The sequence below is a fragment of the Alligator mississippiensis genome, chromosome 5 (assembly GCF_030867095.1).
Source record: "Alligator mississippiensis isolate rAllMis1 chromosome 5, rAllMis1, whole genome shotgun sequence".
In the NCBI taxonomy this organism is placed as follows: domain Eukaryota; kingdom Metazoa; phylum Chordata; order Crocodylia; family Alligatoridae; genus Alligator; species Alligator mississippiensis.
In genome coordinates this window covers 52,467,024-52,495,016 of record NC_081828.1, presented here as the reverse complement: position 1 = coordinate 52,495,016, position 27,993 = coordinate 52,467,024, and the positions used below count along the sequence as shown (strand labels likewise).

The 27,993-nt window shown below is 47.0% G+C and overlaps 1 protein-coding gene across 6 annotated transcripts in view; it reads right to left on the bottom strand.

The window, feature by feature from the left end:
• KIAA1614 (KIAA1614 ortholog) overlaps positions 1–27,993 on the bottom strand; it is a 62,926-nt gene that overhangs the window by 14,783 nt on the left and 20,150 nt on the right. For 4 of the 6 annotated variants that reach the window (XM_059728368.1, XM_059728370.1, XM_059728374.1 and 1 more), the window contains exons 2-5: positions 18,567–19,594; positions 16,662–16,725; positions 3,890–4,033; positions 70–1,811 (exon numbers count right to left, since the gene is read on the bottom strand). In XM_059728368.1, the coding sequence (XP_059584351.1) occupies positions 70–1,811; positions 3,890–4,033; positions 16,662–16,725; positions 18,567–19,594 (2,978 nt within the window). Of the gene's footprint in view, positions 1–69; positions 1,812–3,889; positions 4,034–16,661; positions 16,726–18,566; positions 19,595–27,194; positions 27,731–27,894; positions 27,983–27,993 lie in introns of those variants that run through there. The other 2 variants (XM_059728372.1, XM_059728371.1) reach the window with 2 other exon arrangements.

The following is a 27,993-nucleotide window of genomic DNA, read 5'->3' as shown; positions in this document are numbered from 1 at the left end:
GCATGGTGCACTGAGCACAAACACAGCATGGTCACATCAGCGAGGACAATAGTAATAAAAACCTCTTACCTTTAGTTTCTCCCAAAGAACCAGACACTTTCTGGTCGCTCAGCTCATGTTGTCCATGGCTCTCATCCAAGCAACTCTGCTGATGTTTGGCGTGTGTGTTGTTGCAGTTGTTGGCAGACAAGGCTTGACATTTGCTCTTAGAAAGCCCCTTTGGATTCTGCTGGTCCTTCTGCTCCTCCAGCATGGACTCACATTTGTGCTGAAAATTACTGGGAGGGGAAGTGGAACAAGTCACTAGTTTATTGGTCTGGTCCAGGCACCCAGTTTCTTGGTTTGTCAACCTGTAGCTGCCTGTCAAGACAGCCTTCCTGTAAGGCATAGGGGTGGAAGCTTTCTTTGTGGAAGGGGGAGTGGGGATGTGAGCTGCCAAGCTGTAATTAAGAACCCCTTGCTTTGTTTGTTGGGGATTGACTCTTATCCTGCTACTTTGGCTTATGCTGGCAGTTGGTGGATGGGAGGGGGCTAAGTTCTCCCCTGATTCTCTGTTTCCTGAGAGATCATCATCTGCCTCGGGTGCTGGCAATGCTGATGGCTGATGCAGTGTGGGAGGTGGAAGGTGAAGCTTTCTTTGCTGTGCTGGGGCAAACATTGCATCCTCTTGGCCACTGTTCTTTCCAGCTAGCTGAGGTGGAGCTCGGGGGTGTTCACATTTAGAAAATGCTTCTACCCCATTGGGTCTTGACCTTAGCCCAGGATTCTCTTTTAGCACCAGGGAGTCCTTCAAGCTGGGGGTCCTATCTCCATTTGCATCCTTCCTGAGCACCATTCTGCTAGAACCAAGTGAGTCATCCAAGGCACCACCCCCTCCACTGCCATCCATCTTGCATTTTCCCTGCTCTACCTTCCTGCCTATTGCTCCCTTCCCTGGAGTGCCATTTCCCCTAGAAGCTTTGTGGCCATTGTGACAGCGGCTTCTTGTTTCCGAGTACCCCTCTGACTGGGAGCTCCCTGGCCCAGCCTCTTCGCTGTCAGTCTTACAGCTGTCAGAAGTGTCAGTACTGTCTAGAGCAGAATCCACATCATCTATGTAAGTGACATCCCCAATGTATGTCTCCCTGATTCTCTCCGTATTAATACGTTGCCGGGAAGGAAGAATCCAAACTGGAGACCCCCCGGGGCCCAAAGTCCTGGCTTTGGGCTCCTGCTGGGAAGTGCCCAGCTCCCTGCTTTCGGACAAGTTACCAATATTTTTGTTTTTCTGAGTTAGGCTGTTGCCCTCAGACAAGTCATTAACTGTCCGGTTGACCTCAGTGGCCACAGCCAGATTGGTTGTTGAGCTGCCAAGGTAGGAGCCACAGGCTGTGCACTTCCCCTCTGAGCTAACCACAGAAGGCGTGGCCTTCTCAGGGCTTCCCATGTGTGCAGATGCCCCTGCAGTCTGCCCATGGTCTTGCTGCTCTCTGAAGGCTTTGCTGACCCCATTCTCTTTGCGATGAAAGTCCCCGTTGATGTAATCAGAAAGGTCTGGTTTGGAGACCAGTGGGCTCTGGCCCAGGGATAAAAGGACTGAATCCAGAACCCGCTTCTGGCGCAGCTGCAACCTCTCCAAGTAGCGCACCTCAGCATCCCGGACAGACTCATCCTCAAAACGCACCCGGGATGGGGAAGGACCTCGCTTTCTGCGCTGTCCACAACTGGACTCCCCGCTGGAGGAGTCACTTAGGTTCCCACTGATATGAGTGTCTCCACCTTTCAGAGTCAAGCTTTTCCTCAGGTCTGGAGCAGTGGTTCTGCCAGCATCCCTAGCATAAAGACAGCCAGACAGTAGTTAAGGAGTCATGACCAGCTACTCATCCTCCCCTCCTCTCATGCACTAACGTCCTTGCCATGGTAAAGCACTACAAGCAAATGGCATCCCTTTGCTGATTGGACTTGTGCCCACCTACCCAAACCTTGAGCCATAGGGTCAGAATCCTCTCCCCCACACCTAATTTCCCTCCCCTCTCCAAAGCCAGCTACATCCAACATTACATCACCCCTTTATGGAACCAATTACCCTCATTTGCCAGAAAGGGTCAGGAGGACAATTCAGTGGGTCTAGTATTAGAAGCATAAGGGGAGGAATTCAATCCAATTGCTGTTCAGATAAGTAAACAAATCTGTACTGAGAAAAGAAAAATAGCCTGTTCCCCATAAGTGGATGACACAGTAAGGGATATCCCAGGGATAGGGCTGGATAGTCACATGAAAGACACAGTGGTTTACTTTCATGTTCTGATCTAGGCTCTGCTGGCCTAGAGAAGGACAGTAGTGGTAGGGACATACCATACTAGGCCCCCCAGGGATTGCTGTTGACACAAATCAACAGCAACCCCCGACACCTCTCTCCTGAGAGATGTTGCCAGACTCTCTCAGCCGGAAGAGTGGGGGCTCAGACATCAACCTTTGAACAATAAAGATATTAAAGCAGGAAAGTGGGTGGGTTTTCAGCACTGATAGGGCTCAGGCACTTTAAAAAAAGATGGATCTCAGACTGAAGTGGAGAGAGAGAGAGAGAGAGAGATTCCAAGCTGCCTTCTCTGTCAGGAATCAGGAGCCATATTTGTACCACCTCCTTACCATGTCTGGGAACACCACGAAAAAAATGGTTTTCCATTCACTCCCATTCTGCTCACACCTGAGCCCAGCACTTAGACACAGCAGACAGTTCAGAGAGGTCCTGAGCACATGTCTTTCTACCATTCTTGGGCTCTCTGCCTTGTGCCTTCTGAGGCATGTACTCAAGACCCCTCTGGGTCCACCCCCTCTATTCCACCTAAATATCCAGGCTCAGGCACAGGTGGAGGAGGAGACAACAGGTGGAGCTTGATACCCAGTGGCAGCCTCAGGGTGGGCAAGGAGGCAGTATAAGCACAGCTTGGATTTCTTTAGTGCTAATATGTTTTCATAGCACAGGGGTTAGCTACATTAACTGTGCAAGCAATAATTCCTCCCTGCAGCTCATTTGCATGTGCATGTGTGTAAGAATTGTTTATCTTGCCAGTCTAAAAATACCAGTTTGAACTCTAACACAACTGCAAGAATCCTCTGCTTACAAGCCATGGAGTTAAAAAAAATGTGTCATGCTTTTCCAGTCTGCTCTTCCATCCCCAGCTTCCCTCCCTTCCCAGCTTCCCTCCCTTTATTTATTCTTGATTTTTGTCTACTAAAATATTTAGAGGCTATAGTATTATCTTCCACCCTCTATCATGCTGTTAAAATAATTCAACTAGTGTTAAGTTTCACTCAGTCTAAGGTACACCATTATTTTTCAGACTCTTCAAAACCCAAGCTACTTAAGATTCTGAATACACACAATGCACACAAATAAATATATTTGGGGTGAATTTGTTGCAAGGGTGATTTTTTCCCTCTCTGCAGCTGTGGATTAGGACCATTATGTATTGTTTCAGAAATTAAAGTATCCCAGTGAAACAAGAATCTGCCATTAGTGGCTCTCTGCTGTGATAAAAATGAAATAAAACACGATTCAGATATCCTATAGTGAACAATTGTATACGATGTACTGTACACATCTATGTAGTAAGCATAAGTAAAGATGTAATGGGCGTCTCTTATGCATGTGATACTTGTTTATGTGGTGCAACGGGTTGCACAATGCGTAACATTTGTATCATGCTTGTATCATGATAGAGCATGTGTGTGTATATATATAACACGTCTATTTCTGCTTCTGTACACAATGCGTGTATGTTCTGAAGAACCCGAGTAAAAAGGGGTAGCAGAGGAAACAAGCAGCGAGACTAGAAAGCGAAGCAGGTCTCTCCTCTTCCCTGTATTCTAAAGAACTTTGATTGACATCTGAAGCATTTGCACTTACCGCCTGTCCTGGGTAACAGCAGGAAGGATGTCATGGCTGGCTCGGAGAGGGCTTGTCCTGGCCTTCATGCGGGCTCTCTGCAGCAGCTGCTTGGCCTGCTCATGCCTGGGGCTCAGCTCAAGCTCCTGACTGGAAACAAAGGCCCTGCAGCCAGGGGAGCAAAGAGGAGGTTGGGGGGGGGGGCGGGCGGGGGGGAGGAATTAGAAAAAAAATAACAAGGATTAGAAGTGGTTTAACAGTGACGACACACTGACTGGAAAAACACGGTCCGTTCTCAGATGGCCTGCAGTCCTGAGGGCACTAGGGGGCAGACTCTGACATTCAGCTAGGACGACAGCATTCTCACAGGACAGGGATAACACCTTGCTTCCAAAAATGCTAGCACTAGACCTGTCCAGGGACAAGAGATGGAAGGATTTGATTATTCATGAACCTGGCTTACAACTGGACACAGCAGCTCCCAAGAGCTTAGGAAAGGTAAAGGCTAAACCTCCAAAAAACCTGGACAAAGGAGCCCATCTATTATAGGCAGCACATTCCTATGATGATCACTCTAAATTGGTACTCAAGGGTCCCACTGTTTACTTTCTGTTAAAGGCTAACTTCTACTAGGTGATTTTTGCTGATCTCCCTGGTGGCTATTTAACAGTGTTTCAGGTTAAACAGACTATGGAAAAAAATGTTAAGACAAGCTTTCAGATACAAAATGACCTTGCTCAGGTCTAGGAAAGAAACAGATACAGCCTAAGCTAAATACCCGATAAAACAGCAGTTTCTGTTTAACTCCACATCTATACAAAAAAGTAGCTTCAAAACAAAAGAAATACAGCTGAATTAATAACCTCATTATACAAAAGCACAAGCCCATTCAGAAGGGAAAAGGGGCATTATTACCTATGGAGTACAAAGAGGATTAGAAGAGCCATCAGTTAAATATGATGTTATTTGTTTGGTCCATGGTATTCAGTGCCCAGTAAAGTTATGAATTTTTGTTCCCAGGCCTTGAAACCAGGTTATGAATTTTTGTTCAGATAAGCTACTTCTTATAACTTCTCTTTGTTCCTGACTTACACCTTCCCTCCCCCCACTCCTTCAAATGTTGGTTTTCTTTTACATACAAAGTTAAACACAATCCATCTATTCCACTGGTGCCATCAGTATGGGTGTCTAGTAAAGAGTAAGGACCTGGTACTAAACCTCTGCACAGGGTCCCTTGGGTCCTGCTTCATCTGCTGCGAGGATACAGCAGGCCCCCTCCTAGTGGTGCAGGAATGTTGGCCAGGTCAGGAAATAATTAGCTGCTGAGTAAGCTGGAGCAGTATGGCCACTTAGCTGTGCCCAGGACAGCTAATTAACACCGCTGAGGGGAAAATGCATTGGCAGAGCTGTGGTGAGGGGAAGCAACCTATTCCTGTACCTGCAAGCTGGCATTCACCACTGGACACACAACCCCAATTCAAAACAATTCGATCTATAAAGCCGCACATTAATGGTACTCTCAGCAGACATGCTAAACTCAATACTAAAGTCAAAAGCTATCAGGACTGTTCAAAGTACACAGCATCATCAGTCACCTGCTAATACCTTCCCAGAATTCTTCAGGGTTTCTCTCAAAAGCCCTCATCTGGGTCATGAAGAAGGATCTACCTGGCTTTGAAAAGCAGACATAGCCCACAATGAACTAAAGAGAACTCACACACTTCACTAGTCACTGATGTCCCTCACATCCTCAGGAACCAGGCACCTCAGCATAACAGGACCTCCGTGTAATACATGTAGCACTATACTGGAGATGCCTTTTGCAGAAAAAGCAGTCTATACCTACTAGGAGTGAGACAATTGTTTCCTGCATTTAAGAGGGCCTACAAGACTCAGGCCCCATGGAACCTAAATTATCATCTCCCAACATTATCAGCTCTACAGCACAGCCCTCATTCCTCACCGCCAGAGACTGCACTGTAATCTCCACTGCAAGAGGATCTGCAGCACAGCCTGCCTCCCTGGCTGCAGGTGTCACAATGCAATCAGATCTGCAGTACAGCTTACATTTCTCCCTTGAAGGTCCCTACCGTAACCCCTTCCACACAGTCCCCAAGGGTATAAACTTGCAATATTTTTCCAGTGACAGGGCTGGCAGCATGGTTGTCTCTTCTCACACACAATGCTGCTATATTAAGGACGGTTTGTCCCATATGATTCTACCTGACCTGCTACACACATTCCTCAGACTCCTGGAAAAATCCACTCTCTCTCAACTGAAATCATCTTACTGTACAACACTCTCCTCCACCTCTGCCCTGCCCCCCACCCTTGCAATCTTGCCCACCCCTCTGATTGAGATTCACAGACTATTCCAGGCACAAACCTCACTCAAAACACTGGCTTTCCCTATTGGCTATTGCCATAATCCACAATTAAAATAATCAGCTCAAACAGTCAGTTCAAAAGGCCTGAAGTTAACCCTTTCATGCTGGCACTCCTTAAGGGAAGGCAGGACTATGAAACATAGCAGGGTTGACCTTGTTAGAGGAAGATCCACATACCACAGCTGTGTCATGCTCCATTCTTCATAACAACTGCACCTGTACTGTGCATGCTATTACCTGCAGGCTGTATAGGGTGAGGAAGCCTGTGTGTGTGAGCTACCACACAGACTATTCTAGAGCCTGAGCTTGTGTGAGTACAGCTGTCTCCTTCTTGTGCGTTTGCTGCAGGGAGCATGTTACACCCATGCTCTGCAGCTGTTATTAGTTTACTTCTAACTCACTAACTGGAATTACACAGCCCTTACTGGTTTAGGCCTTTGTGTCTTAAGAGTGACTACTGGACTGTGGATGCCTTCATCTTTGGGTAGCACAATTTACCAGATCCTGATAATCAGAAAGTGCTGAGCATTCACCCCTTAGAGCAAGACCCCTTTAAAGTATCTTGTGTTGGATTCCCCAAAAGTTAAGGTACCCCAAACACTTATCACTCTTGAAAACCTTGGGCCATTTCTCTCCAACACTGTCCTGACTTCCAGCAGGAAAGACCTGCCTACATTTTTAACTCAAACCCACTTAGCTATAATAGTAAAAAGTAAATATCAGGAAACTAGCTCAGTGGTTCTCCTCCTTTTCAGTCAGGGCAGCCCTCCACCATATTTTTGTATGTGGCATCACCCCAGTTGAGAACCACTGTTTTTGTGCCTCAGCTTTACCTCAGTGATTCTCAACTGGATGATGCTGCCATCAGGTAAAACTGTCTCACATGTCTCATGCACAGCCAGATGGGGAAGGGCTGCAGCACATTCATGTGCTCCTCTGGCATTATGGCTCCCTGATCAGCCTAAAGCAAGCAGGAGAGCTGGCTTGTGCTGCAATCCTTCCCAGTCCAACCCAGCATGGCTTCCCCCAGAAACACAGGCATGTGGGGCAGGTAGAACTGTCCCAAGTGTCTCTATTTCTGGGAGGAGTTGAGGGTGCAGGGAGTGGACAAGAAAGGGCTGCAGCCCAAGCTGGCTCTCCTACCTGCTTTAGGATCACCAGGTAACCCTAATGCAAGAAGAGTGTACATGTGTGCCACAGCTGTATATGCAGGGCAGTTTGACCTAGCCACAGTGGTAGCATCTGAATTGCAGCACTAATAAGGGGGTTTCACAGTTGAGCACCACTGAGCTAAGGTGTGGACATTCTAGAGGCAACTTCTTAGCCATGTAATTCACTTCCCCCTCCATCCAGTGGACTTTTGGTGATCATTTGTGCATGCTGCGGTACAAGATCTGAGTGAAACATACAGACGTTCTTCTCACTCATGAATAAAAGCACTAACAGTACAGCACTGGCAATAAGACACCTAAGGCAGCAACCTTCCTCTCAAGACACCCCTAATTTATATGGGCCTCATGATCGTGATGATGAATATCTGTGTTCCTCATAAACAGTGAAGGGTTTGAGCCTCACAACTTTATTTGAGGAAGGGGAGTATTACACCCATTTTACAGATGGAGAACTATGGTATATAGAAAATTGTAGCTCGTCCCAGGCAGGCCACACAGGAAGTCTAGGACAGAACTACTTGGATGAGGGTCTGCAGATTCCCACGCTGACTCTGCAACATCCTTCTTTGATCTCCCAGCAAAGCTCTCAGGCCATTTTTTTTTGTTTCATGTGACCTTATTTTGCAGTAGCCACAAGTCATAATGTTCACAACTACTGCCAAATACAGTGATGGGGACATCCAAAAAATGAAAAGGAAGCCACAGGTCAAATTTTAGGAAGCTAAATGTAATTACCCCACACTGGAATTTGGGCAGGACACCAGAGCTATCATTCAACCTTATAAAATGCCACAGGCTGTTCTGTGACTGGAGTTAAGACTTCTGTTTTAAATTTAATTCAGACTTCAGCGCCCAGTGCTTCCTAAAGCCATGGCAATAATGCCTAGGTCTTGTATCCTGATTTCTATTTACAGCTCCCATTTATTAACAGTAATAAGACTTGCCAGGATGTGCATCTCTGGAAAATTACTTTGCTTCTCAGATCTTTGCCCTGGTGCTTTATTGTACAGGCAAAGACTATTAAGGAGGCAATGTGAACCAGAAGAAAGAGAGTTCCATTGTAAGTCAGGAAATGTGACCTGCTGGATGACTTTGGGCAAGTCACTTCACTGCCATGGCTCCATTTCCCTTCTGCAAAATGGAGATTAAAATATTGACCCAGTGTGTAAAGTGCCTTGAGATCTGCTCATATAGAGAACAGCATTACAGCCCACTTGTAATAGTCACATCTTTGTTGAACTGGAGGATGTTATGAAGCAGCATCTGTTGTCTTATATTAAACATTTCAGTCTGGATGAGGATTCAGGACATCATCAAGTGTGGTCTATTTACCTAAGCAGCAGTCACTCACCAGCATGTGACACTCTTTCCTGGAAGATAGCAACTCTGATCTGCTGTCTCTGGCACTGCCCTTGCCCAGGTACTCCACAGGCTCACTCATCTGCTCCACAAAATCTGTTAACAACTCTCATGGTCCAGCTCTCATGGTCCATCTCCCAGGAGAGGAGATAGACTATACAGCAGACAGAGACTTCCAGCTGCCACCTTTCTGACCACACTATCTGTATGAGCATCATGCTGCACCTGACCACACCTGAATGTGTGCACTAGGATCCTGTACTTTGTCCACAACAGCTCAACCACATCATGTGACCCTCACCAGCTGTACACAAAGGAGGCATAACAAGCTCAGTGCAGCTGGAAGCATCTCTGCATCTCTAACTAAAATGTTTTTAGCCTACTGCATTGTTAGTGCAATTTAATTCCTATCCACACACCCTCTTTTAGCACCTGGAGGTTTTCACTCCTTTTCTCCCTCATCACCTGTTCTCCAGCAATCAGTCACGTCTTTCCCAGCCCTTTGAACATGTTGCCTGTCCTCTTCTCAGATTTAGTGCAGCAGGCCAGGCTCAAAATGGCCCCCAAGAACCCCAACACACGCTCATTTTTGTGCATATTTAATCCCATGACATATAATTCTGAGCACTAGCACTTGGGATCTTTCCAATGTGCCCTCCAAGTAATAATGCTTAAAAGCTACTCAGCTCAGTCATAGGCATGTGTCCAAATGGACAGCAGAGAGGCAGCTGGGTAAGTAAATAAAGATCTGGGTTCTGTTCCCCACTGACCTGCTGTGGGGCCTTGAGTAAATCATTTCCCTATCTGTTTCCATTTCCCCATCTTTGCCAAACAGTGTGAGATCTGCAGATGAGAGGCACTCAGATCCTATGATGGCATCAATGAGATGCCCCAATCTAAGGCCCTGCCAAATATTCATCCCACAATACCTAAGAGGGACTACATTCTAGGGAAAGCTGGCTGCTTCCTTAAGCCCAAGATCCTGGCTGAGAGCCCATTATTTGTTGCTAGACTTACTGCAACTCTACAAAGAACAGCTGAATTCTGTATACCATCTATGACTCTATGACTCTTCCCAAGCCTCCTGGTACCAGTGTCACAGGATGCAGGACATTGATGAAAACCCCATCTGTAAGGCTGCAAACAAATACTGCCTTTGTGCCATCAGAAAAAAAAAAAAAATGATGGCAGCACAGAACTCAAGGAAACAGATATCTTAGCCCTTTGTTGTGCCAACTATCTAACTTCTGTGATGATGAGAACCCTAGTCATAATCTGTGCCACCTTTTTGTGGAAGATGTCTGTTCACTTATGGTAGGGAAGTGTAGGCAGCCCATAACTGCCCGCATTCTCCAACTGACCCAGGCAGGAGCTCGCAGGACTTCAGGGGCCCAGTCCTGTGAGACAACAGCCCCAGGTGCCATTCCCCAAACTGAGCTGCAGCAGCATATGTGCACCACAGGAATCCCCTGTGCCTGCCTGCAAGTATGGGGAACTCCCATAGGGGAGTTCACGTAGTATCACAGGGATATGATAGTAGGGAATCAGTATCACAGGGGTTCCTCTTTCTGTGCTTACAGACTGCCCCCTGATCTGGTGGGAGGCAGCAAAAAACTGGGTGTGCATTTCTCACTGCTGCGCCCTGGGTCAGGGCACAGTCTGCAAGCATAGAGAGAAGAACCCCTATGGGAGCCCCCCTTCTGCGCTTGCATATATGTGCTGAGAGCATCCCTCTGCACTTGGATATAGGGGCATGTCTGCAAGCAGGAGGTTCCCCCCATTTGTAGACATGTGCCCCAAGTTGGGGCACAGTACCCAGGGCCATTTTCTCACAGGATCAGGCCCCTAAATTCCTGGGAGCAGCAGGGGTATGACCCGGTAGCCCTGACAACACCTGTAGGGCTAGGAACAGACATTCAAAAAGCCTGAGCCTGAACTGATTCAATCTTTGCAGGTTAGTCTAACCTAGCTAGGCTGAACTGGTTTGTAACTGTAGACATCCACTCTGGGCTGAAGAAATGCAGGCACATGCCTGCAGTGGCTCAGGCTAAAAGCCGGGGTGGGGGTGCTAGAGCAGCCCTCCCTTCCCTTCAACAATGCTGAGATGAGGGGGAACATGGCCAGGCCCCAACAGGATGCTCTGATAAGGGAAATCTGACTGGCTTTTTCCCCGCTTGCTGCTCAAGGGGCAAGAGGGTTGCAAGACCCAAGCCCCAGACTAGCACTAGGAAGCAAAGGGGATGGGGTGTAGTGCTTGCTTCTGTTGATGATACAGAGCTTTTCAATCTTCCTCTCCATGCTTCTTTATACTGTCTGCAGCAAACTGACAGGAAAGCAAGCCAGCAGAGTTTATCAGTCCATCAACAAAACAAAAGCCTCTCTCATTAGTTCAAGCTATTCTTAAACAGCTTTTTCCAAGGAAGGAATGAAGGAACATTACCAGCTGACCTGTCGATTAGCTCCAAAAGCCCTAATTGGACACTGTGCTGTCTTCCTGACCCAGTGAAATTGGAGACGCACACACACAGACAGTTCTCAGCATTAGCTAGCATACCACATGCCTAGGGTTCATGGGGCTGGGGTCCGTGCTGTGGGAGATAGGAGAGAAGGGATCCCTGCTTGGGCAGTGAGATGGGGAGAGACAGGGGGAAGCCTGGCAGACCCTGCTGTGCCTGCAGTCTCCATCACAGCTCTGGCTTGGGAAGAGGGGCAGGGCCAGCCCTGTTCTCTGGAGCAGAGAGCACAGCCCAGAGCTGCAAGCATCTGGGATGCTGCAGGACTCTGGTTTAACTTAACCAAGAAGGGGTCTGGGACAGACATTGCATAAACCAGTTTGACCCAAATCAGTTAAGTCTGATACTACATTCAACCAGGTTTATGTTAAACCAGTTTCAGCCATTTTGAAACTGGTTTATGTGCACTGAACTTATGTTCTGTTACAGGTTTAAGCCAGTTTCTGAACACTTAAAACCCCTCTGGGGGGGGAAAGTGCCACTCTATGCATGGCACAGTCTGAACATGGACAGAACACCACGAGGAAGAAACGCCGAGTCCTCGTCATTGGAGACTCCATCCTGAGGGGAACAGAGGGTCCCATCTGCCAACCTGACCCCACGGTGTGTGAGGTCTGCTGCCTGCCTGGGGCTCAGATTCAGGATGTTACAGGCATGATCCCGGACCTCACTCAACCCTCGAACCAGTACCCCATGGTCCTAATCCATGTGGGAACAAATGACACAGCAGAGAGCAGTCCAGACAGCATCGCGAAGGACTACAAGGCCCTGGGAGCCAAGTTCAGGGAGACAGGGGCACAGGTGGTAGTCTCCTCTATTCTCCCAGTAAGTAGACGCGGACAGTGCCACAAGGCCTGCATCAGAGTGGTCAACCAGCAGCTTCGGAGTTGGTGCCACCAGGCAGGCCTTGGGTTCCTTGACAACGACCCGCATTTTCACACAGGGGGTATGCTCAGGTGGGATGGGCTTCACATCTCCCCTAAAGGCAAGCGTGTCTTTTCTTTCAGGTTGGCTGATTTCGTACAGCATGCTTTAAACTAGCTTCGCCGGGGGATGGGGCCACAGGGGGACACGACGACGCTTCCCAGCCAAGACAGGCAACGAGCACAAGAAGTACCCAGGTAAGTGACAGGGGTCTGGATAGTCCTGAGATCAGAGGGGCGGTGCATACACCCATAGGAGGCCTTAAATGCCTCTACACTAATGCACATAGTATGGGGAACAAACAGGAGGAACTTGCCTTCCTGCTAGCTAACACAAACCCGGACATAGCGGGGCTCACTGAAACGTGGTGGGATTCAACCCATGATTGGGCAGTAAACATCAAGGGCTATAGACTGTACAGGCAGGATAGAACGGGGAGGAAAGGTGAGGGTGTGGCACTCTACATCAAAGAGCAACACATGTCCTCAACAAACAGCACTGGATCAGAGGAGGGGAAGACTGAAGTGCTCTGGGTTAGAATACAAGGGGGCGGGGGGGAAAGGCACTTAACGGTGGGTGTCTACTACACACCACCCAACCAGGGGAAAGAGCTGGACTGGGAATTAACTGCCTCCGCAAGCTGACCTGAGAAGTCAAGGGATGTGGTTGTCATGGGTGATCTAAACTACCCAGACATCTGCTAGGAGGGGCAATCAGCCAGGTCTGACTGCTCACGTAGGTTCCTAGCCGAAATACAGGACCTCCACCTAACCCAGGAAGTGCACAGTCCCACCAGGGGAAATGCCTTGCTGGACCTGGACCTGGTCCTGGCCACAGGCGACGACCTGGTGAGGGGAAAGCGGGTTCTAGACCACCTGGGCGATAGCGATCATCGCCTGCTGGAATTCACCATCCAGCGCAGGGTGTCAAAGGCCTGCAGCAAGGCAGCAGCCCTTGACTTCAGGAGGGAAGATTTCAATGAGTTAAGGAGATTAGTTGGGGAGGCACTGAGGTCCTGGAGGGGAGGGGAGTTGGGAGTCCAAGATGAGTGGTTGTTCCTTAAGGAGACGATCCTCCAAGCCCAAAGGGTGACAGTCCCAATGCAAGTCAAAGCGGGCAAGAGTGCTCAAGAGCCCCCATGGCTCACCAAAGGCATTCAGGAACATCTGAAAGCTAAAAAGGAGGTGTACATCCAATGGAAGGGAGGGCCCATCACCAAGAATTATACCTCCATGGCTCAAGACATTAGGGGGGCTGTTAGGAAGGCTAAGGTGGAGACAGAACTGGGACTAGCAACCTGGATGAAAGATAACAAGAAGTCCTTTTTAAAATATACAGGGAGTGATAAGAAGGCACCGGGTAATGTGGGGCCCCTGCAGGACATGCTTGGCAATCTGGTGGTACCACCAGATGTTAAAGCTGACCTCTTTAACAAATTCTTTGCCTCCATTTTTCTGAGCAGGGACCAGGACATTCTCCCCACCGGGATTCCGGACGGACTCAGGAGAGGCACAACCAGGCCCAGGGTCAGAGAGGACCTAGTCAGGGAACTTCTGGTGGGACTGGACATGTTCAAATCAGCAGGTCCAGATGCTCTCCACCCCGCAGTGCTGAAGGAATTGGCAGAGATCATTGCGGGACCCCTAGCACAGCTTTATGAGCACTCATGGTGCTCTGGTGGGTGCCAGAGAACTGGAAAACGGCCAATGTGGTCCCCATTTTTTAAAAAAGGGAGGAACGAGGACCCAAGCAGCTATAGGCTTGTTAGTTTTACCTCCGTCCTGGGGCAGCTCTTTGGGAAAATTATCCAGGAGCACATCTGCGATGGACCAGCAGGGGAGATCATGCTTAGGGGCAACCAACATGGGTTCATTAGAGGCAGGTCCTGTCAGACCAACCTGGTTGCCTTCTACGACCAGGTCACAAAAACCTTGGACGCAGGTGTTGCGGTGGACGTAGTCTTTCTGGACTTCAGGAAGGCCTTCGACACTGTCTCTCACCCCATTCTCATTAAAAAATGAGGTGACTGTGGCATCGATACCTACGCAGTCAGATGGATCGCAAATTGGCTGGAGGGCTGCACCCAGAGAGTGGTGGTGGATGGGTCATTTTCGATTTGGAGGGATGTGGGCAGTGGGGTTCCCCAGGGCTCGGTCCTCAGGCCTGCACTGTTCAACATCTTCATCAGCAACTTGGACAAGGGGGTGAAAAGCACCTTGTTCAAATTCACGGATGACACTAAGATGTGGGGAGAAGTGTGCACGCTTGAGGAGAGGGACAGGCTGCAACTAGATCTGGACAGTCTACAGGGGTGGGAAGATGAGAACAGGATAGGTTTCAATACTGACAAGTGCAAGGTGTTGCACCTGGGGAGGAAGAACCAGCAGCATACCTACAGGCTGGGGAACTCCCTTCTTGTCAGGACAGAGGCAGAAAAGGATCTTGGAGTCATTACTGATGCCAAAATGAACATGGGTTACCAATGTGGGGACGCGGTCAGGAAGACTAACCGCACCTTGTCATGCATCCACAGATGCATCACGAGCAGGTTCGAGGAGGTGATCCCTCCTCCTCTATGTGACATTGGTCAGGCCGCAGTTGGAGTACTGAGTCCAGTTCTGGGCACTGGACTTCAGGAGGCTGAACCTGTTCAGCCTCCACAAGAGAAGGCTGAGAGGGGATCTGGTGGCTTACCACGGGGGACCAGCAGGGAACGGGAGAGACCCTGTTTCCCCGAGCAATACCAGGAGTAACTAGGAATAAGGGTCATAAGTTGACTGAGAGTAGATTCAGGCTAGAAGCACTACTTCACAGTCAGGGTGGCTAGAATCTGGAACCATCTTCCAAGGGAAGTGGTGCTCGCTCCCACCCTGGGGGTCTTCAAAAGAAGGCTAGATAATCACCTAGCCGGCGTCACTTGACCCCAGCACTCTTTCCTGCCCAATGCAGGGGGTCGGACTTGATGATCTGCTCAGGTCCCTTCCAACCCTACCAACTATGAAACTGGTTTGTGTGTAATGTCTATCCCTTGCCTAGATGTCGGTGAAGCAGATTACACATACCTGAACAAAAGAACCATTCTGCAACCCCTCCCTGCAGCTCTTGTGTTCATTCGCACACCCCTGCTTTGTGTGGGTGAAGTAGGGGTGGCCAGTTGTTCTTCACAATTGTTATCAACCAGCCCTGCTCCTCCCCCATCCATGAGCCATGAGTCCTGGGACTCAATGAGCTCCCCTTTCTCCAAAATACTGCTCTACCACATGCAGAGGAAGGGTCTGCCCTGGAGACCTGACAGTCCTCTCCACAGTAAAATCAGACCATACTGATGTCCCTGTGCAAAGAGATGGACAAAGAAGAGACATTACAGCAATCATAGCAACTCTAGAGCACTGAGTTGCTGGATACGTAGCTGGAATGATTTTCAAGCAAGCACTATCATCAGGGGGTGATTCCTCCATTGGGAATGGATGAGGCACAGAACAAAATCCTCTAGTATTCCAAGTTATCTGACCCAGAACTTAATGGATAAATAATGTGAGGGTAGCCAAACAAGACAGAAGGCACTATCCTTGTAGGAATAGATAAGGCCCAGTCTGATAAGGAAGGATGTCTCCTGCCTTCCCCCTTCTTTCTTTCAATACACGCATCCTAGCATCAGACACTACCCTATCTATAATGACTGTTCCCCAAAGGCAAGGTGTGAGCTGCCATCCCAGATATGCACATGTTTAAACAGTTACAGATCTGAATTCAGTAATCCTGACTCAATTTCAGAAATGCCATTCCTTCCTCAGCTACAGCCATTTGCACACAAGTCGTTTTAACAGCAGCCCAAGGATCAAGCACTTCTGGGAGCTCCCTTCCCCCATGACACACACACAAAGCCTTTGCAAATGGCTAGACTTGACCCTCATAAAAATGAACCAGTGTCTGGGGCTAATTCCAGATTCTACGCGGGAGAACAAGTCCTGTAATGTGGCAACCCAAGGGGCATGTAATTAACTGAAACATGACTGAGCCTGAGCAGTCTTGGATTACATAATTGCTCTCTGAAACTGCCTCTGTTAAGCTCCTGCTTAAGTCTATATCATTTTGCCATTGTTAAATACAGTTAAAGAAACTCCCCCATGTTCAAAAGCAATGGCATTGGCCTCCTGACCATACTGTACCTGGGGAAGCACCTGGGGAACACTGGAAGGAGATAGTCTACATTTGGTGATTATTATTTGGAATGAGAGGGGATGAGATTATTATCTCAGGGTGTGAGCGGGGGGGTTCTGCATCTTTCTGCTGAGACTACCACTGATAGCAATGGTCCTTTGGAAAGTTGCCATGTGTCTAACAGGAACAAGAATGACACCCAGCAGCACATTATGAGACTGTCTCTCAGTTTTAAAAAAATGGGGGAATCTTTACTTTCTTCCCATGGTATTCTTACCTGTATCCTTCTGAATCCTGTAGGGAGACACCTGAGTCCCAGTCCACATCACTCACCAGCAGCTCTGCACTCAAGAACAGAGATATGTCAAGACTTGCACACTTCCACAGTAAGCAAAGCAGGGATGAGAGACACCCCACCCCCCTATTCATCATAGACCCCATTCACCTAAGCAAACCAGCCCTCTCCACCCCTTCAGCCTTGGAGGGCTCTTCTTCCCCTCAAATCCTTTCCTTCCACACTAATGTGCTTACTGTAATGCAGTGTATTTTAAAGGATTCCAATTGGTAGAATGTTACTCTTTGAGATATGCTCAGGTCAGGCATTGAGACATGGCTGTACAGAAATGCCAGAGCCAGTGCTCAGAACCTCAACCATGACAGAAGGCCTCAGCTAGGGTTTGCTGTAAAACAGACCTGCTTGAATTCGTCTCACTTCACAGAATTAGGCAGCTTCAGCTCTCATGATGCAACACCAGAGAATGTCACATTTTCTTGCTAGTCATGATTTTACAAAGAAGGGAGGCTATTCAGTGATTCCCAAAGACAGCACAGCAGTCATTCCCATAGACAGAAGGCATTCCAGAATCACCGTGTACGTACACAACCATTTTTAATAAGGCAGTTTAGTTCCTCCCTAGAGACATTAAGTCAAGTAGAACAAGTAAAAAGGAGCTTGTTCACCTACGCTGCTTGCAGACATTAACCCCCCCCCCCCCCCCCCCGGCACTTTATTTTAAACTTGGCATACTCCCACACTGAGCCCAGCACATGCCCAAAAGAGGCATTAGTTTAACACAGCTCACCCAATGATTATATAGATTGGGTACTTTAGTGGGGTTGCTTTTGCTGCTTTTATCTACTAGCTGATTGATTCAGCTTTAGATAAAGGCATCAAAAAGCCATGCTAAAGCACTCAATCTATACAGACGCTGCAGAGCTGGGTCAAAGTAATGTGCTGCGTCTTCTGGTAAAGCTTGTTTTGCTTTGTTTTTTTTGGTGGGGTGGGTGTTGTTTTTTTAAAATGTCTGCAAGCAGCCCTAGAGTCTATAATAACTTAACAGTGGCCTGCAAAGAGAAAAAATGGGCCCATATCATTTCTTGTAAAAAATAGTTTGAAAGGCCTTTTTTTTCCTGCTCATGATTTTACTATTAAAAATTCAAGTCTATGCTATTTAACTTGGAAGATATTTCAGATAACTGACAGTATTTTTATATCAGAAAGTGAAATCTCATTAACTGGGAGAAATATTTTGTATTGAAGCACTTTGAACATAAAACTCAAGATTTTAGGTAAAAATACAGCATTTACTTGGAGGAAAGACTTTCTTCATTAAAGATTCAATTTTGAACTGGAAGCCATTGAAATTCATATCTCAACTAGCCAATAAAATCGGATTTGACTTTCCTGATATGTCAGAAGTTTAATCAACAAAAGGCACTGAATTCAAGTTTTTACACAAGGAAATTTTGTTGATTTAATTTGAATTGGTACAAAATTTTATGGAGAAAGGGCCTAAGATGAAAGAAAACAGACAAAAAATCCTTCAACAACTTCCGCGATATTTCCTTTTTCTTTCTATCATAAAGTGGCAGAAAATGGGAAAGACATCCAGAACCAGTTTCTTTTGCTTTCTTCATAGGAAACCTTTCAACAAATAATTAAGTGTGATAATCTAAGTCAGAGAGGGTGTTTGTTTTACATTGCAAGGCCACCAGAACAATGACAGAGCTGTCAAGAGTTCAGGAATGATGTGCTCTTCTTGCTGGGACCGGGGACTAGAATAGCAACTTTAGGTTCTTCAGGGTAGAGCTAAGATGCAATGGCCAAGCTCTATGGAGATGACTACAATTATCCCACCTTCACATCTCCCACCACTTTGGATGCCCTCCATCATATACCTACCATGACCAGGTCCATCCTTTGCTAGTAAGGAACCTTCCCCCTCATGCCGATGAAGTGTACGTGACTCCTGCAGACCACGGCTCTGTCCTGACAGGCTCAGCATCTCCTGCAACATCATCCGGTTCCTTTCCACCCGTTCAGCCAGAGATAGCACGCTGGCAGTACTCCCAGAGCTGCCAATACTGTCCCAGCTGTCTGCCCTCCAAAGCCGTCCAGAGGAGGCTGCTCCACATGAATCATATCTGAGCACAAATGGGATGCTTTCAAAGTCTGTTGCCTGGGTCATCTCTTCTCCACAGGAGGCTGGCAGGGTAGGTCTGCCATTTTCTCTTAAGGAAGATTTATGGCTGCTGGACACAGCATTCTTGGATGAGCCTGCATCCCAGAACCCATCTGGGGAACCTCGACTGCCTCCACTTTCTGGGTACTCAGCATTTTCCATTATGTTGCTTCCTGGGGTAGGAAATCTCCAAAGCACATCAGCTGAACTCTGGCTCAAGGCTACATGCTCTCCCACTGTCCTGTGACCTTTCACAGAGTCTACGTTGCTGTCCCAAGGGCCTGTGAGCATGGCCCTCCTGGCACGCTGGCCACAGTCTGCATCATCTCTACTGTCTAGCACCACATCCGTCAAGTAGGTGCGAATCTGAGCCCGCGGCTCCACCACTGCATCTGGAGTGACCCCCTCCACAACAGCTGGGCCCAATAAGAGCTTCCCCTTCTTGACTTTGGTCTTCTTTGGAGAGAGATGCTCCTGGGATAGTACTCCTCCCTGTTTCATGGTGACTCTCTTCTCCTTCAGAGCCTTCACTTTGCCCTCCAGAACAGAGTGAGGGCTTCTGCTTAGCTCCCCTCGCAGCCCTACTGGCTCCAATGCCACTCCCTTGGACAGATCACTGCCAGGCAATGTGCTCTCAAGAGAGAGCTTGTTTCTACTAGTGCTCCTGCTGTACTGCTTCACATTCTTCATAGCTCTTCTCTTCTCCACTGGTGAGTTCCCCTCCATACCTTCCACCTCCTGTGGGACCCTTCAGACAAAGAAAACAGCATTAAATGCAAAAGTTTAGCTCTGCTGAAAAGGGAACTCTCAGGAGTGTCCTGGCTAGATTGTCCTATACTCCCTCTTCTCATGGAAAGACCATCTCCATTGTCCCTTTTAACATTATTTAGCCTTATACAGCTTCTTGCTAGAGCACTAACAGTTGCACATCACTACTTCTGTTACTAGTATTTGTATGACCCCTACACCTTAGTCATGCACCAGGATCCCACCGTGTTAGGCACTTTACAAACACAGAAAAAAGACAGTCCCTGCCTCAGAGAGCTTAAATGTCTCTTGATTATTCCTGTCTTATGTAAGGGCAAATGGAGACCCAGTTTGCACAGTGTCCACTATAGCACTGGGTCCAGAAGCAGGAACTCTGAACTCCAAGGCCCCTGTTCCCACTAACCGCCCACATACCCTCCTCCCAGTTGGGTGCATTTGTCAGGTATGCCCATCATTTCAGGAAATCCACCTGGCATCACTGTTCTGCTATTTTATACCTTCTTTTGTAATCTGCTGTAGTGAGAATGAAGCAATGCTTTCTGATTGGTTACTGTGCCAGATTTCAGATGCGAGGACAAGGAACAAGTCCTGTGAACAGAACAGCGTGTCTATGGCAACAGACACTTCAACTTTCCTTTTCTCCAGACACATTAGAAAGGTTGTGTTCTCTTTGCATTTGCTCTGTCTCCCTGTATAAATGATTTACAATAGCAGTAATGGCCTCCAGGCAGGATGTTCCTGACAGTGACCAATCAGATTAATGAATGACAAATAAATATTTTTACTTATCTAGCACATTTTATCATAGGAATTTAAAGCATATTACAAAGACAGGTAGTCTTCATTTTACAGAAAGGAAACTGAAATATAGAAAAAATTAAGTCTTGGGCAAATCAACAAGCAACTGAAAACTCTAAGGATAAAACTCATACACTTCTGGTCTCCCCCTAGGGCCTAGGTCACGCTGCTTTTGTCCTCAGACCATGACCCAGCTAGCTAAAAAATGGCCAACTTCAATGACATTTTGGGAGGGGTGACTATGACTCCCTCCATCCCTCTCTCCACTGCTCTTCCAGACAAATTTTCTCACACTGAAGGGGCAACTCTGCTCCCAAATCTGTACATTACATTGAAGAGAATAATAGCAACTTTCAAAAGCATTGGTAGGGCAACTTGGGTCAGCCTCCAGTCTAGAATCTAATGCTGAGCGTGTGCTGGTAATCTCAGGAAAACATCATCTCTCAGTAGATTTCAGTTACATCCTGCCTTCAGCTGGGATGCAACCCCCATTAGAACAACCTTCCTTGAGGTATTCTAGTATATGTACTCCCAGTCTTGGACAGAATCATGGAAGGCAGAGGTGCAGAGTAAAGAGTGTGTGAAGAAAGATGCTCCCAGGTGAGCAAAAAACAGTTCTGCATGGCTCTGAAGCAGGAGTCTAGGGTGCATGTCAATTCCAAGAAAACCAGCCTGGTCATTCTCTTAGGACAAAGACTTTGTTCTAGGCCTCACAAGGTGACATGCATGCAGAGTTCCTGGCTGCAGAGGTCAGGGCCCTTGCTGAGGGCCCTCGCTGAGATCAGATGAACTCCAGCTTGGATATCTGAATCCCTCCACTACAACAAACACTCAACTGGTTAATGCTTTTAAAGCAAGTCCAGGAGTGACTCTTTGATTTACTGTTGCTGTGCACTAGGTGACTGGTATATTAGAAATACATAGATGCATTCCAGCTTGATATATCTGGATGTTAAATGTTTTTCCCTGTGACAGAAAAGGTATAGATAAACATTCAAACGCAAATTAATAGCATTGTGGACTTACTGTCCTCAGAGCTGATGCACAGTAATTGTGTCTGTCTACAATTACCCCACTCTAAGTGAAAGTTCACCTGGAGTGAAACTTAACTCCATCTCACTCCAGGTAAACTGTCATGGTTTAGCTTTCATTTTCCATGGTAATTGCAGATGGACAGATACCACAGGTCAACTGTAACAGACTTTGATTTTTTGTTTCTACCATATGGGTGATACAGTAGGTGGCTCTTTGCTTATCTGGCCCTCCCTCTTGCCAAGGGCCAAGGTTTAAAGTCACAGAATCATAGGAAAACAGGTCTGGAAGGGACCTCAGGAAGTCACCTAATCCAAGCCCCTGTCCAAGTCAGAAACATCCTTGTCTAAACCATCTCAGCCAAGTGTTTCTATAACCTGCACTTCAAAATTTACCATGATAGAGATTTCACAGCCTCTCAATGTAATTTGTACCAGTGCTCAACTACACTCATAAAAACTTCTTCCTAACAACCAACCTAAATTTCCAATTTATCTAAGTATTTCTTGAAGTGCAGTGCCCAAAACTGAAGACAGTACATCAGGTGAGGTTTCATCAGTGAAACAGTGATAAAAACATGCAGCATATTAATACAACCCAGTATGCTACTGGCTCTTTTTCTGTGACAATATTACCTTGTTGACTCACATTCAGATTACAGTCCACTATAACCCTCCAGGTCCTTTTCTGCAGTAGTGCAACCTAACCAAACATTACCTGATTTGTATTTGTACATTTGACCATTTCAGCATAAATACAGTAGTTTGCACTTTTCCTTACCGAATTTCACATGATATATCTCAGGCCATTTTTACAATTTATCAAATAACTATGAATCCTAATTCTATCCTCCAGTGTCCACAACCCCACAGCTCTTGGAGAAAGTATATCCAGGTCCAGGTATTTGTCTGAAACTAAGAAAGACGTTATGGGGAGAGCAGGCATGAGAGCGAAAGGCAGAATGTAATTCTTTCCCATCCAGACTAAATGGTTCTGGAAAAAAAGTCAGCAAGCAACACAAAATAATCTCATGACTTTGCAGAAGGTTTGGGGAAAAGAGGAATTAAAAAATAAGGATGGGGATGGTAATTAGGCAAGAAAAGCTAGGTACAAAGAACTACAAACCACTTAGGACTACAAACACTTGAGCTGTTTTACACTTAAATTCCAAATAACTGATCAAAAGAGAGTAAGATGCCCAGCACCATCTCTTTTATAATGCTTTGCTCTGGGATATATTTCCTCTTCAGTTAGCGGATGTGGCTCAGGTTTCAAGTCTGGAAAGAGCTTGCATCACTGAGGCCTGTGCCTGCCAGCCCTCCCAGGAGAACAGTAGCAAGGGAATTCCACAAAACTCTGTTAAGAGTCCTATACAGTGTAGTTCTACTGAAGTCAGTTTGTGCTAGGAGAAAAATGTACTCCCTAAAGCTTTTCATGCTTGATTGCAAAGTCCTGTACTTAGAGTGGAATAACTGTATGCACAAATACAGACTGGGGAATGATTGGCTAGGATACAGTACTGCAAAGAAGGATCTGGGGGTTACAGCAGACCATAAACTGAATATGATCCATGTGTGCTCATTACAAAAACAAACAAACAAAAACAACCCCAACAGCATTCCAGGTTGCATTAAGAAGACTGTGGCTCTGTCTACATGTGCATTAAGGTGCTTTTTCTAATGCGCATTAAATGTAGTACCTCCAATATGAGGTACTAAAAAAAAATGCACATTAGACTGCTTTAATGCGCAGTAACAAATGCACAGTTTTTAAATGATGCGGAATGTGCAGTAGCCTATTTTACTGTGCATTAACATAACTGCATGTTTTTTATGTGGTGCTTTAATCACAGTAAAATAGGCACTGTGTCCCATTTTGGACCTCACACTTCAAGAAAGATGTGTACAGATTGGAAAGAGACCAGCAGAGGCCTGGAAAACATAATTTAGGTGGAAAGGTTAAAAGAACTAGGATTATTTAGTCTAGACTGAGTGGGTATTTGATAACAGTCTTCAAATATCTGAAGGGTAATTATAGAGAGGATGGCAATGGGCTTTTCTCAGTGGCCACAGAGGACAGGATTAAGAGCAACCATCTAAACCTGCAACAGAGGAAATCTGGGTTGGAGATTAGGAAGAACTTTTTGACAATGTGGGTGGTTAGGCATTGGAAAAGGCAACCTAGAGAGGTTGTGGAACTCCCACCCCAGGGAATTTTCAAGAGCAGGTTAGACAAACGCTTCACTGGGATGGTTTATTCAGGGTTAATTCTGCCTGGAGCAGGGAGCTGGACTAGACAATCTCATGAAGTCCCTTTCAGCCCTAATTTCCTATACTCTCTGCTTATAATTTAGCTCCCCACAAAGCCCTGGCTGCCAGTGTGTGTGGCAATTAGACATTGCCAAATTTTAATGGTAGTCCAATCCTCTCTGCCACTAAGAGCCATGTGAATGTGTGATACTAGTCCCTTCCTTTCACCCAAACTACTCTGAACGCTTCCCTCTAGCCTCTGACATAGGGCTTTTCTTCCCATGCAGTGTTGCTACTTTTAAAATGATTAACACTTTGCCTTTCTATAACAGTATCATCTGAACATCCCTAAGAAAGTGTTGCTAACAGAACCCTAGTGGAAATGCTGTTCATACCAGCAAGTCAATCCTTTTCCAGGATGCCTCATTCAGTTTAAACAGATTTAAGCAGTGTGGGCAAAAGAACCCTTGGTCACCTAAGCTGCTCCACCACTGAAGGAAGAAGGCAGCATCACCAATGGGGCTCTCTCTGCCCATAAACTTTTTCAAAGGATTTTTTTTGCTTGTTTTTCAAACAGACTTCAGAATTATGCATCTGTTCAAAAAAATATCCAAGTGGAGGAATCTAATTACAGAAGTCATAGCAGACACCAGGTTAAAAGGACAGTTGGCTTCAGTTAGTACAACTCAGAATATTTACTTGCATGCTGACCTTGAAAAGGGTCCCATGACAAGGGGGTGCCAAAGGGATTCTATGGCAGACAGCCGAGACACCCAGAACTCTTACTCTCTTTTCCATTGTGCCTATAGGCTATGCACTGGACAAAGACAGTCCCTGCCCCAAGGGGCTTACAAACCTAATTTTGTACACACACACACACACCCCTAATTTTATTTTTTTTGTTTATTTTGTGTTCCAGGTCAAATCAGCCAAATCAGTTCCAAATCATATTGAGTGAGCAGAACTCAATCATTCCAAAAACCATATCAATTGAGCAGGCAGAACTCAATCATTCTAAACACCACATGTGGTGCTACAACCACAGTCTTAGTCTTACTTCAATCCTGGGGAAGCTGTTCGAGAAGATTATCAAGGAGCACATCTGTGATGGGCCAGCAGCAGGGATGATGCTCAAGGGCAACCAGTATGGTTTCATTAGGGGCAGGTCCTGTCAGACCAACCTGACTGCCTTCTACGATCAAGTCACAAAATCATTGGATGCAGGTGTCACGGTGGATGTAGTCTTTCTGGACTTCAGGAAGGTCTTTGACACTGTCTCCCACCCCATTCTCATTAAAAAGCTAGGTGACTGTGGCACTGATGCCTACACAGTCAGATGGACTGCTAATTGGCTGAGGGGTCGTACTCAGAGAGTGGTGATGGACGGGTCATTTTCAACCTGGAGGGAAGTAGGCAGTGGAGTCCCCCAGGGCTTGGTCCTTGGGCCTGCACTGTTCAATTTCTTTATTAGCGACTTGGACGACGGGGTTAAGAGCAGCCTGTTTAAATTCACAGACGACACCAAGATTTGGGATGAGGTGGGCACGCAAGCAGGGAAGGACAGATTACAGCAGGACCTGGACAGGTTACAGGGGTGGGCAAATAAAAATAGGATGGGATTCAATACTGACAAGTGCAGGGTGTGTAGGAACCAGCTGGGGAACTCCCTTCTCGAAAGCATGGTGGCAGAAAGAACATGGGCTGACAATGAGAGAACACGGTCAGTAGGCCTAACCATACCTTGTCATGCATCCACAGATGCATCTCAAGCAGAGGTGATCCTCCCCCTCTATGCAACACTGGTCAGGCCACAGCTGGAGTGCTGCATCCAGTTCTGGGTGCTGCACTTCAGGAGGGATGTGGACAGCACTGAGAGGGTCCAAAGGAGGGCCACTTGCATGATCCAGGGACAGCAAGGTAGACCTTATGAGGAGAGGCTACAGGACCTTACCCTGTTCAGCCTTCACAAGAGAAGGCTGAGGGGGGACCTGGTGGCCATCTATAAACTTACTAGGGGGGACCAGCGGGGTTTGGGAGAGACCTTGTTCTCCTGAGCACCTCCCAGAGTAACAAGGAATAACCTCCTTAAGTTGCTAGAGAGTAGGTTTAGACTAGACATTAGAAGGTACTACTTCACAGTCAGGGTGGCTAGGATCTGAAACCAACTTCCAAGGGAAGTGGTGCTCGCTCCTACCCCAGGGGTCTTTAAGAGGCTCGACATTTACCTGGCTGGGGTCGTTTGAGCCCAGTTTTCTCTCCTGCCCAGGGCAGCAGGTCAGACTAGAAGATCTACAAGGTCCCTTCCAACCCTACATCTATGAATCTATGGATCTATGAACCGGTGAGCATCCTCCATCTGAAACTTATCACCCTGGGACTTCAGATACTCCCAAATCCATTGGCAGGCATACTACATGCAGACCCAAGCCCGGATGTCTTGGGGTTCAGATGTCCCCAGATACTACAGGTAAGCATCCTCCATCCCAGACTCTTTAGTCCAGGACTTCAGATACTCCCTACACTCGATCTGAGCTCACAAGAGGCCGAGAAGTGAAACCTAAATAGACCAGACAGGCATAGCATGAGGGTAAAGGAAACATTATTACCCTCATTTGCTAAAATCTGAAAAGTGTTCATTGGGTGCCTATACATGTGCAGTGAGGCTGCTCCGACACGCTGTAATTACAGCACATTGGAGCCGACTCAATTAATTGCGTCTGCTATAGCATGGTAACTACCGCGCTTCAGCAGACTCCAGCATCACATGCATCAGCATCCCCACTCTGAAAAATGGCGACAGGGTGCTTTAATAAAAGCTCGTTCGATGAGCTTTAGTTAAAGTGCCCCTGCTGCCATTTTTCAGCGCAAGAATGCTGATACACATGATGCTATTGGTGCTTTAATTAGAGCAGCTCCTGAAGCTGCTCTAATTAAAGTGTCCCATCCCTGCTTCCTGGAGCACAACTATAAATGCCCATTGATTCTAAGTACCTCAGTTTCTCAGTCCCCAAACTTGAAGAGATCTGACTTGCAAAGGGCTGATGTGCTTAGCTCCAAAAAAGCAGTTAAAGAAAGCATCTACTTAAGACCCATTTAAAAGTGGCTTATGATGGGGCTTCCAAAAAGATCACTGGATACTTTTCAATTTCTTAGCAAAGTGACTTGCCAAATGTCACACAGTATGGCAGAGCTAGGAACTAAACTCAAATGTCCTCAGGCAGGCTCAGTGAAGTGCCTTAGTTACAAAACCCTCCTTCCTGTCCTGATACAGGAGTAACAGCAAGGTACTCAGCTAGCATCTGGGTCTGACTTCTGACACCAGCTGATACTTCACTCCACAAGAGACTCTTCATCATAGTCCCCCACCACAACCAGGATCTCCAGTCCCTCCATATAACTCCCTTTTAGGCCTAAAAACCATCCTCCCTAACCATGGGGAGGAGCTGATGGCTACAGAAGAGCCCCACCATTCTATTCAGTTCTCCCCATTTTCATACTCACCAAGCCCTTCTTGATTCGACTAGGAGGAGACTGCTGCTTCTGATGAGGGAGCGTGGGAGCTCTGCCCCCGCCAAAGTCTGTTCTGGGGAGAAGCTCTTCCCCAGCCTCCTTCCAAGTTCAGATTGTGTCACAAAACAAAAGTCTCTCTGTGAAACAGTGGGCCACACACAGGCTGCACCCCTGAGGGCTCCATTTCCCTGAGCCTGGATCCTGGAGGCCCCTGCCTGTAAGGCTAGAAAAGCTGCTAATACCAAGCCCTACTCCTCAAGACAGAGCAGGGGAGAAGTTAGCCCACTCCCTCAGACTCACTTTAGTTGGCGCCATTTCTATGTAATGCTGCTTAGGCAACACGCATGAGGCAGGAAAAATATCATCCCTTCCATCCCTAGATTTCTAACTGTTCATATTCGCGCTGTTAAAAAAAAAGCAGAGGGGGCAGAATTACACTCCAGAGACACAGAGCAAATATAAGCAGGCAGCCTGCGGGGAATGGCAGCAGGGCCCCAGCTTTGGGGGTCAGGCATTAGTGCAGAGAGATGGCAGCAACACCCCAGCTGAGCCCCTCCCTGTCTGAAATCTCTCACGTTAAATGCAGCAGATTCTTCCTACCACCACACCCCTCAGAAAGACCTGGTGCCAAGCAGCAAAAGGGGCTGGAAACTGAAAGAGGAGGAAAATAAATAAATAAATAAATCCAAACCCTTTGCCAGAGCCTGAGCGCAGCTGCTTGGCTGAGACTCCTCAGCAGCTGGGATGCCCTCTTTTCCCCCCTTCTCTCCTCCTCTCTCCAGCCTGCCTC